Here is a 19012-nt window from a genome sequence, read left to right as displayed (position 1 = left end):
ATTATCCAGGTACAGTATGAGTATGAGAATGCAGCAGAGATATTTGGAGAGAGTCTGTTATTTTTTTTTTTGAAAAAGCATTGTATGTTTAAAGTTTCAAACCTTAATTTAAGACGTTTTTTAATGGGTCCTTGTTTAGTCCACGGGTTCAGCATCTGAACATTATTTTTGTTGAGGCACTGGTGACTGAAATACTTCCATTGAAAACTGTGTTTGTAGTTTTAAGAAAGGAAGTGAAAAGATGATTGGGCTAGAAAAATATACTTAATGTTATTACTTTTGTCAGTGTTTAGTCCATGTATTCAAGCAGTTTTTTTTTTTTTTTTTTTGCAAAAACATTAATTTTAGATGATTAACAGACTACAGACTAAAGGTATACTCCACCCAAAAATTATTTTTTATAAACATGTGGTTTGCAGCAGACAATGTCAAAAATGTTAATTAAAAAAATCTTGTGTTAACTTCTGTTGCATAATCTATATGTAATCCAGTCCTATGCTCACATTATGCAAAGTTCATGCATTTTTTGCTGAAATATTTTTAATAACTAGAAAAATCAGAGCACTGTACAAAAAGGAAACTTGTTTCAAATAGAATCAAGTTTTGAATTAAAGAACTGCCTCTCCCCTGTCTTCAATTTATTATTATTTATTTATTTATAAAGCACTTTAAAAACAACATCAAGGCTGACCAAAGTACTGTACAATAAAAAAACAACATATCAGACACATAATAACCAAGGGTAAATGAAACAGAAACACATAAACACATAAAAGCTGAAGAAATGTAAAAACATCCATGAAATGTCAAGTCCTCTTGGAAAATATCATAGAGTTGGTCAGGATACTGATGCTAGGGAAAAAAAGCATGGCTTCTACAAAAAGACAACAAAACACACCTCAAAGTCTACTATGAAGTACCTTAAGAAACACAAGGTGAAGGTTTTGAAATGGCTCTTGCAGTTCCCAGACTTAAACATTATTACGAATCTGGAGGTTGATAAGTTTCAAAGTTATTTCATCACAAACATTGCATATATGAATCTACCATACTAAATTGTGTTCTAAAATTAAACATTTTCCATAAATTTAAAAAGATATCATGCCCAGTCTGGCATATTTCAATCGATGCTATGGGACGTAGTGCATCCTTTAGAAAATAAAATAAACTGAGCACGCTTGCTGATCGATTGGAGCATCTTAGTGAGACATTCACGAATCGGATCGAAATAGCCGAACATCTAGCTGCCAGTGCCGAGGAAAGAGCAGTAAATGTCAGTTCGGAATGTAAAAAACTCGGAGAAAAACTTGGAGACAGACTGGCTGCTTTAGAAGATGGGAATAGAAGGTATAATGTCAGAATTGAAGGCCTGCCGGAGAATCGAGAAAGTTTAAACCCGGTGAAATTCGCAACTGAACTTTTTTCTAAAATAATCGGGGGCGACTTTAAAGCAGAATCTGAGATAGCAGCGGCTTACGCGTACGCGATCAAACACCGTCAGACCCGACCAAGATCTTTTATAGTTCGTTTTGAACGATTATCATTTAAGTTAGAGGTGATGGAACTCCTCAGGAAAAAAAAGGAAGATATTATATATGAAGATTGCCACATTCGCGTCTTCCCTGACTTCTCTCCAGCAACAGCTATCAAACGCGCCGCCTTCTATAATATTAAACAGCGGCTACGGCAAGCCAATGTCAAATACGGCCTCCTGTATCCGGCAAAACTGAAAGTGGAATGGCAGGGTCATTTCTATGTTTTTGCTAGCAAGGAGGAGGCAGAAAATGAGTTAAGAAAGCTGATCCCGGGACTATTCTGATACATAATTGTGAGTCATGGCGGTAAATGATAAAGCTAGGATTAATAATCTACTGTCTGATCTATTTGTTTTAAAATACGGTTTTTTATCAGCATATATTCTCATATTCTTATATTATTATTACTTACTTATTACTTATCATTACTTAGTATTACTAGGGCGCTAAATGTTTATGTTTTATTGTGCTTAATTACGTTTTCCTCCTCTTTTTTCTTTTCTAATTATTTCATGTGTACCCTAAATGAGACTGTTCAATATCATACCCTTGGTTTGCTGTTATTGCTATTACTGCATTAAGACTTGTTATGCTTGTTTTGGACACATCTTTAACACCATCACCTGGGTTTATTATCTGGGGATATCATCTTAATGCACTAAAATTGATGAAGATTATATGTATATGTGTATGTATATGTATGTATATATGTATGTATATATATATATATATATATATGTATATATATATATATATGTATATTAAGTGCAAAATTCTTTTCTTTTTTTTTTTTCCTCTTTTAAAGACTATATTGGTAACAGATATCTCTATCTTTTAACCTTAAAGCGCCACTGCATGGGGGCTTGATGTGCTTTGGACGTGCTCTGTCTCTGGGTATGTCAGAGGACTGGGACTGCATGAAGTGGGTTTTAGCCTCACCTGGGGAGGCAAAAAGGGAGGGTGGGGGTTAAGGGGAAGAGAAAGAGAGCAGGCTTGATCTATATCTAATCTATCATCTCAATCTTTATAATTATAACTATCAACGTAATAATAAGCTGCATTGCAACAACTCTTGGGGGAATAGGAAATTAAGACCTAAACTATTTCACTTCCAGTTAAGACTATAATATGACACCAAAACTCAGAATCAGTGTCTCCATGATGGGACAGTTAACTTCGTAAGCTGGAATGTTAAAGGCCTGAATCACGAATTAAAGAGAAAGAAAGTACTTTCTCACCTAACAGGTCTAAATGCTAAAATAGTATTTTTACAGGAAACCCACTTACTAAGTAAGGATCAGTTCCGCTGCAAAAGACTGGACTGGCCAAATGTTCCATTCTAGTTTTACAAAGAAAACTAGAGGGGTGGGAATTCTCATACATAGAACAGTACCATTTGTAGCATCAGATGTAGTATTGGATCCTGAAGGGAGATATGTGATGGTCATGGGAGACTTATCTAACTGTAAAATGATTTTGATAAATGTTTATGCACCTAATGTTGATGATAAGGAATTTATACAAAATTTATTTGCATCCATTCCCAATCTGAACACTCATAAACTTATAATGGCTGGGGACTTTAATTGTGTTCTAAATCCACTTTTAGATAAGACTTCCTCCACAGGGGGAACGGCAACTAACACCGCAAAGATAATTACAAAGTTTATAACTGATCACAACTTATCAGATCCCTGGAGGTTTTTAAACCCAAATTCAAGAACATATTCTTTCTACTCACCAGTACATCATTGCTACTCAAGGATTGATTACTTCTTTATAGATAATAACTTCTTGCCTAAGATTAAATCTTGTAAATACGATGCTATTGTTATTTCAGACCATGCTCCGATGATCTTGGAGCTGAAATTACTAAGCCCCATACACTCACCCCACAGATGGCGTCTCAATCCGCTTCTATTAGCTGACGAGAATTGTACTGAATTTATATCCAAACAAATTGAATTCTTTCTAGAGACAAATACATCCCCTGAGATCTCTGCAGGAATACTCTGGGAAACTCTTAAGGCCTTCTTAAGAGGACAGATTATCTCATATCTTTCCCACAGAAATAAATCCGAGCGAAGAAAGTAGCAGAGATAAAAGCGAAATTACTAAAATAGATGAAGAACATGCCAGACTACCAAGCGAGACTCTACATAAGAGGAGGCAGGCTCTACATTCAGAATTAAACCTCTTGACAACTAAAGAAACCGAACAACTAATTTACAAATCCAGACATCATTATTATGAACATGGAGAGAAAGCTAATAAGTTTTTAGCGCAACAAATCCACAAGCAAGATGTACGCAACGCAATCTCGGTAATTACTAACACGAACGGAGAGACTACTATAAATCCCTATATACTACTGAGTTTAAAGAAGACAATATACAATCTAATGCATTTCTGGATAAATTACAGATACCACAAATTGACGCTATTAGTGTGGAGGAGCTCGATAAACCTCTGTCATTATCAGAATTACTGGATGCTATAAAGTCACTCCAAGGTGGAAAAGCAGCAGGCCCTGATGGCTACCCTGCAGAGTTTTACAAGAAATTCTCCGCTCAGCTAGCTCCCCTCCTATTAGCAACATTTACAGAAGCCAGAGATAACCAATCTCTTCCACAAACCTTTCGCCAAGCACTAATCACTGTCTTTCCAAAACAAAATAAGGACTTATTACAATGTGCATCATACAGACCAATTTCACTTCTGAATAACGACGTTAAAATACTCTCTAAAATCATAGCTAGAAGGATGGAGAAAGTGCTCCCTCGGTAATATCACAAGACCAAACTGGATTTATTAGGGGCCGACACTTATCTTCAAATCTTCGACGCCTGTTTAATGTAATATACTCACCAACTAAATCAAACACCCCAGAAATATTATTATCATTGGATGCAGAAAAAGCATTCGACATGATTGAATGGAAATACCTTTTACTATTTTGGAGAAGTTTGGGTTTGGCCCAACATTTGTGCATGGATTAAATTACTGTATACTAACCCAGAAGCTTCAGTTTGCATCAATAACATTTGCTCAGACTACTTTAAACTAGAGCGTGGCACAAGACAAGGATGCCCTTTGTCACCACTGCTGTTTGCAATTGCCATTGAACCACTGGCAATACATTGTCGAAATACTGATCAGATAAAGGGGATTAGCAGAGAAGGACTGGAACAGAAAATCTCATTATATGCAGATGACATGGTACTGTATATATCGGACCCAGAAAATTCTGTGCCTGCAGTCTTAGCAGCACTCACAGAATTTCAAAAGCTCTCTGGTCTCAGAATTAATCTGAATAAAAGTGTACTCTTTCCGGTGAATTCGCAAGCATATAATATTAGATTAGACACCCTTCCTTTTATCATTGCAGAACAGTTTAAATACCTCGGGGTAAACATAAAGCTCTTTATCAACAAAATTTCGTCGTCTGCATGGAAAAAATTAAACAAGACTTGCATAGATGGTCAACCCTTCATCTCACACTAGCTGGAAGAATTAACACTGTTAAGATGAATATTCTTCCTAAGCTCCTTTTTATTTCAAAACATACCAATATACATTAATAAATCGTTCTTTAAGCAATTAGATTCAACAATAACCTCATTTATTTGGAATTCTAAACATCCACGCATCAAAAGAGCGACCCTACAAAGACAAAAGGCAGAAGGCGGCATGGCTCTACCTAACTTCCAGTTTTATTACTGGGCAAATATACAGTCGATAAGAACCTGGACACAAATAGAAGAACATACACAGGCATGGACCGCAATAGAAGTAAAATCCTGCAGTACTTCTTTGTATTCCTTGCTTTGTGCTCCAATAAACACACGTTATCGGCAATACACTAATAACCCAATTGTGCTCCACTCACTTAGAATCTGGAACCAATGTAGAAAGCATTTTAAGACGGAGAAGCTTCTTTCTGTGGCACCCTGCAAAAGAACCACCTCTTTCAACCCTCACAAACATATGCAGTTTTAATATCTGGAAAAATTTGGAATTAACTTGCTTAGAGATCTTTATATAGACAACGTCTTTGCATCCTATGAACAATTACATTCCAAATTTAACATTCCAGCTACAAATTTCTTTCACTATCTTCAAATCAGGAACTTTGTTAAACAGAACCTTCCAGATTTTCCTCATCTTGCACCCTCATCCACGCTGGAAAAATTATTGCTCAATTTCAAGGAGTTAGACTCCATCTCTACAATATATAAAATCCTTTTACAATCCCTTCCTTTCAAAGATCCAAGAGGACACTGGGAAAATGACCTCTCAATTAATATATCAGAAAAGGAGTGGAAAGTAGCAATGCAGAGAATTCACTCGAGCTCCATATGTGCAAAGCATACAATTATACAACTCAAAATTATATATCGAGCACATCTGTCTCGACTAAAACTCTCCAAAATGTTTCCAGGGCATGATCCAACCTGTGAACGCTGCAAAAGCCCCAGCCTCACTAGGTCACATGTTCTGGGCCTGCTCCAAATTAACATTATTCTGGACAAAAATTTTTAATTACCTCTCAGACAGTCTTGGACTCACAATCCCTCCTAACCCATTAACAGCTGTGTTTGGGGTTCTTCCAGAGGGTCTTAAAGTGGAGAAAGACAAACAAATTGTGATTGCATTCACTACACTTTTGGCACGCAGACTTATTCTGATAAACTGGAAGAACCCAAACTCTCCTCTTTTAAGTCAGTGGGAAACTGATGTGTTATATTATTTAAAATTGGAAAAAATCAAATACTCAGTTAGAGGATCTGTGCAGACTTTTTTCAAAACATGGCAGGATCTAATCAGTAATATTTTGAAATGATTTTATAAAGCACAGAGAATTTGTTGATTTAGGTATTTTTAAAAGCCTTAAATTTTACACCGTTTGGCTTGCTCTCTCTCTCAAGGGTGGGGATCGATCTGTTCTTAGCATAATTCTTTTTTTTTTGTAAAACTTAATTGCTATGTATTGATTGTAATAAAATTAATAAATAAAAAAAAAAAAAAAAAGAAAAAGAAAAGAAAATAAAAGCCTACAAACTTACTGATGTAGCAGCTTATGTTTTGACATAAAAAAGAAACAATCATGGCTTCCATGTTTCCTTAGGAAGTACAGTTTGCTCTGGCCCTTCTTATACAATTCCACTGTGTTGTCAGACCAGTCCAGTGTGCTCTTTATGTGAACACCCAGGTAACCTGTAGCGCTGCACCACTTCCACATCATCCCTCTGAATGTTGACTGGTTTTGGAGGCTCTATGGCACACCAGAACTCCACTAGCACATTTTTTTAAATTGGGGTTCTAGTAAGGTAATGGACAATTTCAGGGGCCACTGAGTGTTAGCCATGAGGTTTGAAGACCAGCATTTCTATGGTATTTGCCAAGTGGATAAAGATATTACAGTCGTAATGTTCAGCCACTGGAAAAAATTTTCCCACCTTTATTATATCAGACTTTTTTCTATGACATTTGTGCTGATTGCTAATTTGGGAGATGATGTGTTCCTACTAAATTCAAATTGCTTTTTCTTTCTGTTTAATTTTTAATGAGTCATTTAAAACTGAATGTTTCAATCAATGATTTTACTTTTTCAATCCACATCTAAACACAACATGTTGGAGAACTCAGTGTCTATAGGCATAGAAAATCTGAAGTCAATTCCCAGTTTCCAGTATTGATTTAGAAAAATAAGTTAAAGCACCACCATGAAGAAGCAAGTTTCAATACAAATGTATTTTTTGGGGGCTTAAGCAGAGTGCTGCAATGTTGCCTTCTGCAGTTGGCAGGAGACACAGTATTAAGAGGCTGAAAATGAAGACTTTCAAATATGACGAATCATCTCTCTCTGATGCTACAGAAAGTCCTTCTCCCAAATGTATACTGAAACAGATCATCCAGACTGGTAAGCTATTATTTTCTCATCATCTCAGTTTAGCATGTAAGCTATGAAACAGTATATATCAACTATGAAATAAAGGTCAAATTCTAGTTACATTTTTTAAACTTAATTCCTTAGCTTATTTGTAGTAGTAAATAAATTAAAGATCTTTTTAATTTAATTTTTAATTTTATGTTTTGCTGAGCCTGTGAGTGAGCCTTTGGTTAAGAATAAACCTAAGCCATTTGAAGATCTATTTTCTAATGCGGTAAAATCTGGGTTCAGGTATTAACGCACAGGCACTGCTTTGCAGTTAAATGCAGTATTTTTTTTTATCTTTCAGGAGGAAAAGGTAGTGCAAAAAGAATATTCTGTATTTCAAAATTATGCATTCTTTTCTTATTGTATTTAATTGATCAAGGCCATTGTTTATTTACAAAGCATGCAGTAGATAAGTAGTATAAACAGCACTGCAGCTTGTTAAGACATTTGCCCAACCCACCTGGGGCCTCACGTATAACGCCGTGCGTCGAAGTCACACTATAACATGGCGTAAGCACAAAAGCAGGAATGTGCGTATGCACAGAAAAAATCTAGATGCTTAAATTTGTGCATACGCAAACTTCCACATTCTTTCGCTACTTAAATCCTGGTCAGCATGAAAGTAACGCACGTGCATGCGCCTGCTGTCCCGCCCCAACTCCTCCCAGAATTACAGCTCTTTGAATAAGCAAATAAATATGAATAGTCCTTAAGCTCAGCCATTTCTGAAAAGACAATGGGAAAATCAAGGGGGAAATATAAGAATTTCAGCGAATACCAAGTGGAGGCAAGGAAGCTTCTCAGCTGTGCTTGTGCTATCTCGCGTGGTCTTGCAATGTCCACGGCTTTATTTAATGTCAGCTCAGATCCGGCACTTAAAAGTTTCTCTCGCACTTTTGCTGAGTTTGTGACAAACACTATTCTATCCCTGACCATCTCATCTTCGTTTGCATAAGCACAGTCCTTCACCAGCAATTTTAACGCTGTTACAAAGTGAAGAAAAGTCTCGTTTATACCCTGCGTCCTTTCATTAAACTTGTATCTCGCGAATATCGTATTTGTCTTAGGCATGACAAACGCCAGCGGCAGCATGTCTATGAACCTAATTTAAAGTTAAGCTTTACACCTTGCTTTCCCTATTTGTTTGCATAAGCACAGTCCTTCACCAGTAATTTTAACTCCGTTACAGCAATTTTAACTCCGTTACAAAGTGATCCAAAGTATCGTTTATACCCTGCGTCTTCTCATAAACTTGTATCTCGTGAATATCGTATTCGTCGTAGGCATGACAAATGCTAGCGGCAGCCTGTCTATGAACTTAATTTAAACTTAAGGTTTACACCGTGCTTTGTTTCCGCAGTAGCTGCACTTATGAATATGCTTGTACAGTTTGCGTCACTCGCTTCATATTCTTTTGCTGCCTTCTCAATTGTGTAATGCGTTTTTTGACCAGGTTTCATTCATCGAAGTGATCACTACCCAAATCGGTACTCGTGAATCTAAGATGTTTAACAGGCATTCCCGGTATTAAGTTGTGGATTTGCCTGTGAATATTTAGCGGCAGCGTGTCTATGAACGTAATTTAAACTTAAGCTTTACACCTTGCTTTCCTATTGATATGTGTACAAAGGCTTGTTCAGCGTCAGAGGGTTGTTCGTTTCCTTCTGCATCAATAAGCAGCGCGTCTTCCTCTTTATCTGAGACATCACACACTACATGCATGGGTTTACCTTTCCCAGTCCTGCAAAGTCAGTACATGTGAGCCGCTCGGAGTACATGCATCGAGATCTTGCGATGTCCATGGCTTTATTTAATGTTAGCTAAGACCCGGCACTTAAAAGTTTCTCTCACACTTTCGCTGAGTTTGTGCCAAAAACTAGTCTATCCCTGACCATCTCATCTTCGTTTGCATAAGCACAGTCCTTCACCCGCAAATATTTCACAGCAGCGTGTCTATTGGATTGCTGCTGACAGACGGCCTTATATGGGCAGGCACTCAATTACGTGGGAGGCGTGATGATGAGGGACGCAACTCCGCCTCACACGGCGACTGATCTGCAGGCTATGTCCATATATATATGGACGAAAGTGGGTTCCAGTTATGACCATTACGCGTAGAATTTCGAAATGAAACCTGCCTAACTTTTGTAAGTAAGCTGTAAAGAATGAGCCAGCCAAATTTCAGCCTTCTACCTACACGGGAGGTTGGAGAATTAGTGATGAGTCAGTCAGGCAGTGAGGTCTTTGCCTTTTATTAGTGTGTGTGTATGTATATATATATATATAATTTAATATATATATTTAATATATATATAATTTTTAATATAGGTAGATCATTTCAACCTGGTCATTTTAAAGGTAGCTCACAAGCCGAAAAAGTGTGGTCACCCCTGGTTTAAAAAGTGGTATAATCAACAAAAGGAAATTGATCAAGTGACAGAGTGTCAGAGAAACTTGAAAGCTCAAGTTCACAAAGTCACACAGTGCCCAAAATAAAAAAGAAGTTGTCACATATCAAAGTCGCCATGAAAAGGCGAGTCGTAACCCACCGTCTGAGTGTCATATGAAAGCTTATTAGGGTACAGACAAATAAAAATAGGCACACAGTGGGAAAAAAACACGAAATGTCAACTTTAATCTCAAAATTTCCACTTTAATCACATAGTTTATTTTGTCAATAAAGTAGAACATCATAAACTTCATCTTAAAATCATTTAGTTTACTAGTTTGTCAAATCCCATCGTAACTAAAGTAGCACGTTAAATGTGTTCTATGTGCTCTATGTGTGTGAATCACTACGTGCTTCCGGGCTTTCTCTTCCTCCGACAGGACATAGAATTCATTACATTCGTGATATTACAGATCTCTGAATAATTAAAATACTGAGATGTATACGTGATATCATTTTCATGATAATAGGAGTTAAATCATGTTATTAAACATGGGAACACGGTGGCGCAGTGATTGTTCATGTCTCACGCAAGATGCTTGCTGCGATATGCGCGACCTTCGATGAAATACTTTATTGTAGCAGTACTGTCTTTTTCAAATGTACTAACCTCCAATTCCTGTCTTTACTTTTCTTTCTCCAAATACACAGTCGCCACACAATCAGCTCTATAATAGACGTTAAGCAATCTGTAAGCTTAGAACGCTGATTCTTCAAAACATTTAAGGAACATTGAAATATCTTCATAGTACATATTTAATTATTCTATCCATCTATCCTTCCAGTGTCATGTCAGCACAAGCAAGAATACAGCGCAAGGAGGAACAATCCGTGAACAGAACGCAAGCTCCTATCTAGCGCTGCGGCACCATGTCCTGGCATGTTTAATTATCTAAACTAATAAAAGGCAAAGCCCTCACTGACTCACTCACTCACTCACTCACTCACTCACTCACTCACTCACTCACTGACTCACTGACTCATCACTAATTCTCCAAATTCTCGTGTAGGTAGAAGGCTGAAATTTGGCAGGCTTATTCCTTACAGCTTACTTACAAAAGTTAAGCAGGTTTCATTTCGAAATTCTACACGTAACGGTCATAACGGTCGACAACATCCGCCCTGTTGAACTTTCTTATTTATGGCCCCATCTTCATGAAATTTGATAAGCGGCTTCCCTGCGCTAACCAAAACAAATGTACATACTTATTTCGGTGGTATGACGCCACTGTCGGCCGCCATATTGAACTTTCCAACGTCACTAATTCTCCAACTTCCCGTGTAGGTAGAAGGCTGAAATTTGGCAGGCTCATTCCTTACAGCTTTCTTACAAAAGTTAAGCAGGTTTCATTTCGAAATTCTACGCGTAACGGTCATAACTGTCAACAACGTCCGCCATGTTGAACTTTCTTATTCATGGCCCCATCTTCACGAAATTTGGTAGGTGGCTTCCCTGCGCTAACCAAAACCAATGTACGTACTTATTTCAGTGGTATGACGCCACTGTCAGCCGCCATATTGAACTTTCCAACGTCACTAATTCTCCAACTTCACGTGTAGGTAGAAGGCTGAAATTTGGTACTTATTTCGGTGGTATGATGCCACTGTCAGCCGCCATATTGAACTTTTCAACGGTCTTTGTTACTTATGGGCCCATCTTCAAGAAATTTGGCACGCGGGTTCCCAACGCTAACTGAATCCTACTTATATACATATATACGTCCATAGCCTGCAGCTCGGTCACCGTGTGAGGCGGCATTGGGTCCCCCATCCCAACACCTCCCACGTTATTGGCTGCCTGCCTATATAAGGCCATCCGTCGCTCCAGTCTCTACATTCCCTTCCTTGCTACGCCACGGGATTCACGTCTCCCTGCTGATAACTACAGCCTTTTAATTTAATCCACGGCTTCTCTGCTGTTTTATTGTTCATTTATTACGATTATAGTTATTGTGTAGGCATTTTAGACTTACTTTACATTGTTCAGGTACCCATTTCCTTTATCATTCCAACCGTACCCCCATTAACATGTCTATCGATGTGATCACCATCGATCAAAGAACTGTCACTTACCGAGTTGTTTCCATGCCCGGAGATGGCACCTACCTTTTCCATTCTCTTTGTTACATATTGCACGGCCATATCAGGCTCACTCTTGATATCCGGAGGAACATTGTGTCTTATGTATTGAATGACTGGGACAGGTTCAAGGTGTGGACTGATGACGGTACAGGAGATAATTATACTACACGGAGCACTAGAAGAGTGAAATGCTTAAGCCCTTCACCTATGGATCTGCATGTGAGTTGATGGCTGCCGCTGAATTGTTCGGTTGTCGCTTTCAAGTGTACCGAAATGGCCAAATATTTTACACCTTTCGACAACCGCCAATGCCTCTTAAACATCTTAGATTCACAGGTGACGATTTCAGTAGTGGACACTTTGATGTTTATGAATGTTTAAACTCTCAAAAGCTGGATGTAAAGTTATCGATGAAACCGGTTGTATACTTACAATGTTTGACAGATGCCGAATGTCTCTTCAACACAAGTCCTACAAATACTGCCGTAATTGAAACAAACCATGAAACTCAAACCGATTATGACAGCAGCTATCCAAGCTGTGAGATTTGAAACAAGATTACTGTTCACATGGCCAACTGTACGTTGCATGCTCAAGAGTAAGCTCAGCGCACAGCTTGGTCATATTACAACGAGGGCGAACTCACAATGTGGTATACAAAGAGATCCTTAACAAATAATTATTGGTATATTTTCCCTCAGTTAAAAAAGGTTTCATTTTCTTCTTAATAAAAATTTTAAGTTTTGCTAGTTAACAATATAGATTACTGCGGTTGATGCATTTATAGTTTTTGGGATGAAACTGTTTCTGAACCGCGAGGTTTGTACAGGAAAGGCTTTGAAACGTTTGCCGTGTGAAAGCAGTTCAATAGACAGCATGGTTGAGGCAGCGTGTGGTTGATGTTATATACCAATAATTGTCTTTCTCAGATTCTGTAGATCTTTGATTCCCCACTCAGATACAGTGATATAAATACTCGTGAGTGGTGCAGTGAGAGTAATATGGAAAAAAATGATCCGCTGTGGCAACCCCTAATGGGAGCAGCTGAAAGAAGAAGAAGAAGGTGCATTGAGAGTAACAACGCTAAAGCAGCTATTGTATTTAGAATAGTTTGACCATTTCGTGGACCATTATATTGTTACTGGTTAAGTACAATCAGATGCATTAAACTAATAAACAATATGCGGTTAATTTCAGTGTATTTATAAAGCCGCGTCAGGGATGTGGATTTGAAAAAGAAAGGATAAACACACAGGAACAGTAGCACTGCTTTGACGCTAGGTGCTGCCAGTCTGCAAAACCAATCAGAGAACTTGCGTACACCAGGGTATGAGGTACCGTCGAAATGTGTGTGGCTTTACGCCAAGTTTAGGTTTTATACATCACGATTTGAACGCGTTCTTACTCAACATTTTTGTGCGTACGCAATGTTTATACATGAGACCCCTGTAAAGTAAAAAAAAAAATGAAAGTTTTGATTTGAAATTATTACTTGGAATTACCAAACTGTTTGCAAAGGTTGAAAATGTTCATTTGGTTTACTTACTTGAAAATGAGAGCATTAGTAAATAGCTCTAATAATCAAAAATAATAATGTGTTTTTCACAGTCATTAAATATTTTTACAGTAAACTAAAAATATTAGGAAAGTTAGCAAAGTCTTCTTTAAAAATGTCTCAAACAGGCACAAAGTAGAAGAATTCTTTAATAAAATGTTACAATTAAGACGTGGTTACTATATTGAAACATATATTCTTAATATGCAAATCTCAGAAGGTCTCAATTCCAAATGTATTCTATCTTTTAAATATTCTGTACTGTAGGTTTTGTAGAAACGTGATTGTCTTGTAAAAGTGCAAATGGCAGTAGTTACAGAATTATTCAGTGGTGCCAGTACTGCTACGATTTTCTAAGTGAGTGCTGAACCTCCAGATATCAGCTTTGTTGATGGTGGTGAATGTTGATTGATGGACCAACCAAACGCATAGGGAGTAGTTAGTGCAGGATTTCCTCTTAGTAGTTAAGCAAACATCTGCATGTTTATTTCTGTCTGGTTCCTTCTATATTCTGCTAGTACATGTACTGGATTTAGAAATTATTCAGACCTCTTCACTTTCTGCAGACTTCATTGTATTGTCGACATAATTTTAAATGTATAAATTTACCATTTGCCCATCCATCTACACTCAATAGCCCATAACGACAAAGTGAAAACATGTTTTTTTAAGGTGTATTAAATATCAGAAACTGATATTTGTCATTTATTTATTCAGACTCTAATTGGGTACTTTATAAAACCTTTTTGGAAGCAATCACAACTTTATGTCTTGGGTTAATCTCTACAAACTTTGCACACATGAATTTGGACAGTTTATCCCATTCTTCCTAAGAGACCCTTTCAAACAACATTAGGTTAGTGTGAACGATAGGGGGCGCTCTCGCTCCCTTGAACCCCTGTCCACGACTCCAGACACCAGGTAAAAGTCCTCAAGTTGACTTTATTTTTCTCCCACAGTGCACAAAGCACACTCTTCTCCACAATACTCATATAATTACAATAATAACCAATAAACCAATCCTCCAGCTCCCAGACGCATTGCCACCCTTCCACCAAGCTCAGCTCACTGTCTGGGAGTTCCCATAGTCCTTTTATAATCCCTGACCCGGAAGTGTTCTCAATCCCCAGTCCACAAGTCCTTATTCCTTCCGGGTCAGGGTAAATAGTCCCTTTCTTCAACCCGGAAGTCCGTCGCTCTTCCTGTGATGAACCTCCGGGTCACAGGGCACGAAGAAGCCCTCGGTCCTCCCTGCAGCTCCCTCCTGTGGCCCCCATGGCATCCAGCAGGGCTTTGCATAAAAACTCCAATGTCCATGATGCCCTGCTGGTTTTCTGGGGACCTCCACGCTGCAAGGAGGGCTCCACCTGGCGGCTTGGGGGTATTGGCCGGGATAAATGGCCGGCCATCCATTACAGTATTCCCCCCCCAGCGACGAATTATTATTCGGAGCGGCCTGCCCCGAGAGGGAAGTCTTCCTCCAAGAGGACGTCCTGGTTGAGCCTTGATTAAAACGAACATCTTGGTCCCTGGAGAACCTAGGGGGAATATTATTCCAAATTGACATCTTGTCCCCCTCTCTCCAAGGACAGTTCCGCCAAATATGGCCCAACCTTCGCACCGTAACACTGCCTCTGTCCTCCTGGTATTCTTCCCCTACGGGACTGAAAACAATAAGGAACTGTTAGGTCCGCCCCTTTTGCTGGGAGAGAAACCCCTGCCGCCTCTACTGGTGCTTTTTCTCTTTTTGCTTCTTTCCCTTTCTTGTCAGGAGACCCCCGGTTTATTTTCGGGATCTCCTGCTTGATCTGGGGCTTGTCCACAGTCTGAGTCTCTCTACTAAATGAAGAGAGCCCCTTTACTGTCTGCACCCCTCTTGATTTACAATTTACGGGCGGCGTCTTCAGGGCTGCCTCGCTCCGGGAGTCAGCACTGTCTAGCTGTCCTGGATCGATTAGCCCTTCCGCCGACCACTCGGTTAACGTACCGACCTCTCTTGTAGGATACGCCATGTATTGGCACCCGCAACTTATTAAACGCGGGCCCGGATCACACCGCATCCCTCTATTATGTACAATACGGGTCTCGCTTACCTGTATCGCCGCATCATTCATTACGGGAGGCTCCCCACCAAATCGCCGCACGTAGGCCCTCACCTTCTCCAATGGCTCTCTGGCTGCCGCTCCCAAATCCCCGACGATCTTTTCAATGGTCGTCAGGACCTGTAAGACACTCGCTACGGGCTTGATTAGTTTTTCGAGCTCCCGCAAGTTTATATAATTATTCATTTCGACCGGCAGAACACTCACTTCCTTGTTCGTGTTACCTGCCGACCGGGAGCCAATGAGCACGCCTGCTTCAGGCACGTGCTCTGACGGGTCTCGCGGAGGCTTCTGGGACTTGGAGTTCTCGGAGGGTCGAGTTGCCTTCTTTGGCGAACTGCGGTCTGTCTTTAATATTTTTTCGACATCCCGATCAGCTACTTCCCAACCCTCCTTACCTTCTTGTGGGTTGAGCGATGCCTCGCTCGCCTCCCCCTTCCCCTTCGGAAAGACCAAGTCCATTCCTTCGGCTCGAAGCTGCAAACAGCAGGACGCGGAGCTCCTCCTTCCCAGAATGCACCGGGTTTGCTACCGTGTCCCTCGTCGGCTGCCATCATGCGGAAGTCGATTTCTAGGCGCTCTGGCTTCGACAGGAGAAGGCCGTCGTCTTCGGGGCAGTCTCCTTTTCCCCTCGGAGCCTCCAGGTGGTCATCTCCAAGGTACATGCACGGGACAAGGTGAGAAACAATAAAAGGATTTTTTTTTTATTTATTTATTTATTTATTTATTTTATTACAATCAATACATAGCAATCAAGTTTTACAAAAAAAAAGAATTATGCTAAGAACAGATCGATCCCCACCCTTGAGAGAGAAAGCAAGCCAAACGGTGTAAAATTTAAGGCTTTTAAAAATACCTAAAGGATTTTAATGTCGTTCCCGGCACGTACCTTAGAGGGATCGTTGCTTCCTGGAGGTTTCTCCGGACTTGTAAGGCCTCTCCTTAACTCCTCCCGAGCGTCGGCCATTGCACCTACGGCACTCCCGCTGGCGTTGTCGCTTTGCTTGCCCTTCTTTTTTCCCATTTTGGACTAGTTTTTTTTGGGTTTTGGCGATGCTGTGGCAATTCCTGACTCCGTTGTCTGTTCAGGGTTCGTTTCCCACAGAAATTTTTGATTCAGGTCCTCTGCAAACGACGCTAGAGTATCCTGCCGGCTACGCCACTGTGAACGATAGGGGGCGCTCTCGCTCCCTTGAACCCCTGTCCACGACTCCAGACACCAGGTAAAAGTCCTCAAGTTGACTTTATTTTGTCACCACAGTGCACAAAGCACACTCTCCACCACAATTCTCATTAAACTCACAATAATACAATAATAAACAATCCTCCAGCTCCCAGACGCATTGCCACCCTTCCACCCAGCTCAGCTCGCTGTCTGGGAGTTCCCATAGTCCTTTTATAATCCCTGACCCGGAAGTGTTCTCAATCCCCAGTCCACAAGTCCTTATTCCTTCCGGGTCAGGGTAAATAGTCCCTTTCTTCAACCCGGAAGTCCGTCGCTCTTCCTGTGACGAACCTCCGGGTCACAGGGCTCGAAGAAGCCCTCGGTCCTCCCTGCAGCTCCCTCCTGTGGCCCCCACGGCATCCAGCAGGGCTTTGCATAAAAACTCCAATGTCCATGATGCCCTGCTAGTCTTCTGGGGACCTCCACACTGCAAGGAGGGCTCCACCTGGGGGGTATTGGCCGGGATAAATGGCCGGCCATCCATTACAGTTAGATAGGAAGCATTTATATTCTTGGGTCTCAAAAAAGTTTAAGTCTAGGTTTTGGCAGGACCAGTCAAGAACAGTCAAAAATATTCCTAGTAGCCACTTCTGCATTGTGCTGGTTGTATGCTTTGAGTCATTGTCATGTCTTCCCAGTCTGAGCTTACTTTCCCTTTTTATATTTTTCACTTCCATTTATAATTGTCATCAGATTTTTCTGTCTTAGCTGTTTAAATTTGGGTAGAGCTGTAGAAGATTTTTTATTTTTCAAATGACTGAAATTCCTTGTGATGCAACATTTACGCAATTATATGTGGAGTGCACAATGTTTCGTAATTGCATGTCATTTAATTGTGTTACTGGCCTTTTACTGGCCTGTCACTTTCCCAAGTCTGTTTTTTTGTTGTCAATTCCCAAATTGGTCTACGATCATAGTCATTCATGTTCTTATTAAAAAGCAAGTGCTAGGTCTTCCATCTTCATCATGACTTTCCTTTACTTAGCCACACAAGCATTTCTTCATCCTTTACAACTCTTCTTTGTTCACATCATATTTTCCTCTACTATATATATACTTTTCTAAGAAATAATTTTTATACTACCTTTTTATTTATAACAATTTTGTTCCTTGCCCACCAAAGTAGTTGATTACTGTACATATGTTTAATGTGATCCATTATTTGCTCTTCAGTGGGGTAACCTCTTTAAAATTTCCCAGTCTGTATAAAGCAGTCTCTAGTTATTTTGACCATTGAATAAAATATCTTCCTAGTCCATAAGTCACCAAATCCCTTGTGCCATTTCACATTGCCAAAACACATGCATTACATTCTACCCCTGGACACTTGAATTCTTTTCCCAGTTTCCTCTTGTCTCATGCCACCCTAGTTTGTAACAATTACCTTACACCCTACCATTCAGTTTTGTCAAATCTTGTTTTGCTAGTTGTTTCCAAACTACTTCCAATTGTGGTGTCTCAGACTTGGTAAGCTTAATCAAATCTGTTTTTTTGCCCCCACAATTCTAGATTTTCTCTTTCTTGTTTGTACATTTTTTTCACAATCTTGCACATTTCTTGTAATATTTTGGCTCTCTCTATGCTATTGTTTTATTTAAAGCTGTTTAATTTAATTTAGCGGATCTTAGTGTTAATCAAAACAGATATCTAGCCACGTCTGCCTTTTTCCTTTCTTTAATTTTACATGTACTATTGTGGCAATATTATTCAAAATAACCAACTTTTGGAGGTTCTGAATATTCTTTTCTCCATTTTCCCTTAGAACTTTCATTCTTCCTAAGAAATTTAGTTGGTGTCTTTTAAAAACCAAATTGTTTATTGTCAATATTTCTTCTTGGTGATAAGAAAACTACTTATAGTTAGACTTTGTTCGACAATATAATTGCTTGCCTTAAAATGACTTGTCTCTCCATAATGAGTTTTCACAAATGCCGCAGGCATTTCTCTTTATTTTCAGATTTCATGCAGTTCTCCTTTTCTGTTTTCTTTGTACCATAATTCACCTCTGAATCATTGGCAGATGTTGCCAATTCTTATTTTACATTGTAATTTCTCTGTCCATTGTCCAATACACAGTGACTTACTCTATGTTTAGTGTTGATCCTAATGCCTCACAAAACATA

The 19012-nt window shown here is 39.4% G+C and overlaps 1 protein-coding gene across 1 annotated transcript in view; it reads left to right on the top strand.

The window, feature by feature from the left end:
- Window positions 1-1807: 1807 nt before the first annotated feature.
- LOC120535676 overlaps window positions 1808-19012 on the top strand; it is a 41608-nt gene continuing 24403 nt past the window's right edge. The window contains exons 1-2 of the mRNA XM_039763650.1: window positions 1808-1828; window positions 7336-7458. Of these exons, the coding sequence (XP_039619584.1) occupies window positions 7430-7458 (29 nt within the window). The 5' untranslated portion in view covers window positions 1808-1828; window positions 7336-7429. The remainder of the gene's footprint in view (window positions 1829-7335; window positions 7459-19012) is intronic.

This window comes from Polypterus senegalus, chromosome 9 (genome assembly GCF_016835505.1).
Source record: "Polypterus senegalus isolate Bchr_013 chromosome 9, ASM1683550v1, whole genome shotgun sequence".
Taxonomy (NCBI): domain Eukaryota; kingdom Metazoa; phylum Chordata; class Cladistia; order Polypteriformes; family Polypteridae; genus Polypterus; species Polypterus senegalus.
Note: the sequence above shows the minus strand (reverse complement) of the source record. Positions and strands in the feature narration are given on the sequence as shown.